This window comes from Gadus morhua, chromosome 17 (genome assembly GCF_902167405.1).
Source record: "Gadus morhua chromosome 17, gadMor3.0, whole genome shotgun sequence".
NCBI classification, from domain to species: Eukaryota; Metazoa; Chordata; class Actinopteri; order Gadiformes; family Gadidae; genus Gadus; species Gadus morhua.
Genome location: NC_044064.1, coordinates 1,762,148 through 1,764,902, shown reverse-complemented (window position 1 = coordinate 1,764,902; position 2,755 = coordinate 1,762,148). Strand labels below are relative to the sequence as shown.

General features: G+C 43.8%; 1 protein-coding gene across 2 annotated transcripts in view; it reads left to right on the top strand.

Annotated features, from left to right (window-relative positions):
- The first annotated feature begins 2,064 nt into the window (after positions 1–2,064).
- LOC115529274 (H-2 class I histocompatibility antigen, Q9 alpha chain) overlaps positions 2,065–2,755 on the top strand; it is a 16,809-nt gene continuing 16,118 nt past the window's right edge. For both annotated transcript variants that reach the window (XM_030337877.1, XM_030337876.1), the window contains exon 1: positions 2,065–2,249. In XM_030337877.1, the coding sequence (XP_030193737.1) occupies positions 2,195–2,249 (55 nt within the window). In that variant the 5' untranslated portion in view covers positions 2,065–2,194. The remainder of the gene's footprint in view (positions 2,250–2,755) is intronic.

Genomic DNA, 2,755 nt, shown 5'->3' with positions numbered 1-2,755 from the left:
GAGCCACTATGGCTCAGATTAGATAAGCCCTCCCACTTTATGACTCAGATGAGATAACCCCTCCCACTTTATGACTCAGAGGAGGTAAGCCCTCCTACTTTATGATTCAAAGGAGGTAAGCCGTCCCACTTTGCGACTCAGAGGAGATAACCCCTCGCACTGTCACTCTTCATCCACAGGCCGTGACTGCCCTCTAGTGGATGAAATGAGAGCAGAGGAAGACGGGGTGGGGTGGGCCTACAACTGGTGACCAGTATGAATAAATGCTTCTGTTTAAGATAATGCTTTATAATGCCACTGTTACTGATAGTTACTGATGTTATTATCCAGATTTTGCTGTTTCGGCTGGATAATTCTCTATGTAATCTAAATCTACAGTTGGTTTGTAAAATAACCAATGTTACGAACACATTACAGTTATACCTAAAGCAGCTGTTGCTGTTTTAGGTGGATATTGTGATTGCACCAAACAATTAAATAAATGAAGTATTGTAAAACTTTGTGTTGAATGAAAAGTTGTTTTATTTGCACACTAACAGTTAACGTTAAAACATACAGACGCAGGCGTATTGCCTCCAAATGTATGCTGGGTAATAAATGTTTTAATCGCATAGCTGCCCACAGAATCGATGCGTCCTCATCAATCACTTGTCAACAGTGCAGAATTCGGCAAACCACCCTGAGCACTGAGCTGAGTTGACTTGACCTGTGAGACTGGACTCTGACTCCCTGCTGTGAGACTGGACTCTGACTCCCTAATGAGAGACTGGATTCTGACTCCCTGCTGTGAGACTGGACTCAGACTCCCTGCTGTGAGACTGGACTCTGACTCCCTGCTGTGAGACTGGACTCTGACTCCCTGCTGTGAGACTGGACTCTGACTCCCTGCTGTGAGACTGGACTCTGACTCCCTGCTGTGAGACTGGACTCTGACTCCCTGCTGTGAGACTGGACTCTGACTCCCTGCTGTGAGACTGGACTCTGACTCCCTGCTGTGAGACTGGACTCTGACTCCCTGCCGTGAGACTGGACTCTGACTCCCTGCTGTGAGACTGGACTCTGACTCCCTGCTGTGAGACTGGACTCAGACTACCTGCTGTGAGACTGGACTCTGACTCCCTGCTGTGAGACTGGACTCTGACTCCCTGCTGTGAGACTGGACTCTGACTCCCTGCTGTGAGACTGTTCTGGACTTGACCAACTTGACACTTGAATGCTGGGAGACTCGGGTCTCTCTCTCTGGAGACAGAAAGGAAAGATGCAGTCAGATTCCACAAAGGCTGTTTTAAACGATCAGTGTATCATATCATCACTGCATGCATCGTTAGTCTGTTGCATCGTTATTCCAAAAAAGCAATGCTTCCAAATCCATCCCTTCTTTGAACTGGTCTGCTGCCAGCCCGATAACGGGAATGACCCCATGTGCCAGGCTAAGATAGGCCTAGTGTTGATGATGAATCGAACATCGGAATAATAAAAAATATGACAAGAGAACGAAGTACGACAGACAAGAAGTGACACAACAACAAGCAAATAAATCATTGACTGAAAAGTGTCCGGGAAGTAAGTGTGTGTGTGTGTGTGTGTGTGTGTGTGTAGTCCACCGCCCTGACCAGCGTTGCTGTGACTAGAGTTCATATTTCTAATGATCTTCCTCCACTAGCGTCCTGATATCAGATGTCTTATGCTGACGGACAAACTACACACACAAATACACACACACATACACGCACACACTCACACAAACACAACTATCATTCTACGCACATACACTCGACACACATTTAGCTGAACTCTAAATATATAAACATCATATAGATGAGGATAGATATAGTTAAACATTATGATGAACATAAGGTATGTCTAAACATTATATTTCTCTGGCCATTATTTATAAGTGAAGATGAACATGATATTGTAAGAATAATTATTTCAGGGTTACATGAAACTTGATCGCAGTTACAGTGCGCGTGCGTGTGCGTGCGCGTGTGTGTGTTTTTAAGTTAGTTTCACTTTAGGTTCTCCTGGTAACTAATGACGTCAAAGCCGTATTGAATTCCTATTGGTCCAGACCAGCCTCTCCCTCTCGCGCCGTCTCTTGTTCGCAGGTTTCCTGGTCAGTCCGTCTGATGCTTGAGTCGGATTCGCCTCTCCGTGGATAATCGCATCGTGCTATTCTTCTGATTACATCGATATGAAGGCGCTAATAGGGCTGCTGCTGTTGGTCTTTGGTCACGATGTGTCCTCAGGTAAGACTGATTACAGTTTTAAATTTTCGAAATGATCTTTCCAAAGTTTCGTTTCTGGTTGCTGAAGAGACGACGCTTAGATTCCCTAATTTGGTTGAAAAGCATTTGATTATCCTCTCTAATAAATTCAATTAATCCACAGCATAATTCATCTTTTACTATGAATATTTAAACTAATATAAGAGCATTTATTTTGGGTTCAACTGTGAAAACGAAACCAGCGCACTGGATTGATGACGTCGTTCCTAAATGTAAAATCTATTATCAGATCCAAACATTAAACTTCAGTTAGGAGGGAATCCAATGTGTACTTTTAGTCTACTAATGTGTACTTTAAGTGTACTCCTAAGTATTATATTACCACTCTTAACAATCTTATTATTAACTCGCTATATTAATTTAACTATACACACACACACACACACCCACACACACACCCACCCACACCCACACCCCCACACACACACACACACACACACACACACACACACACACACGACGCAACA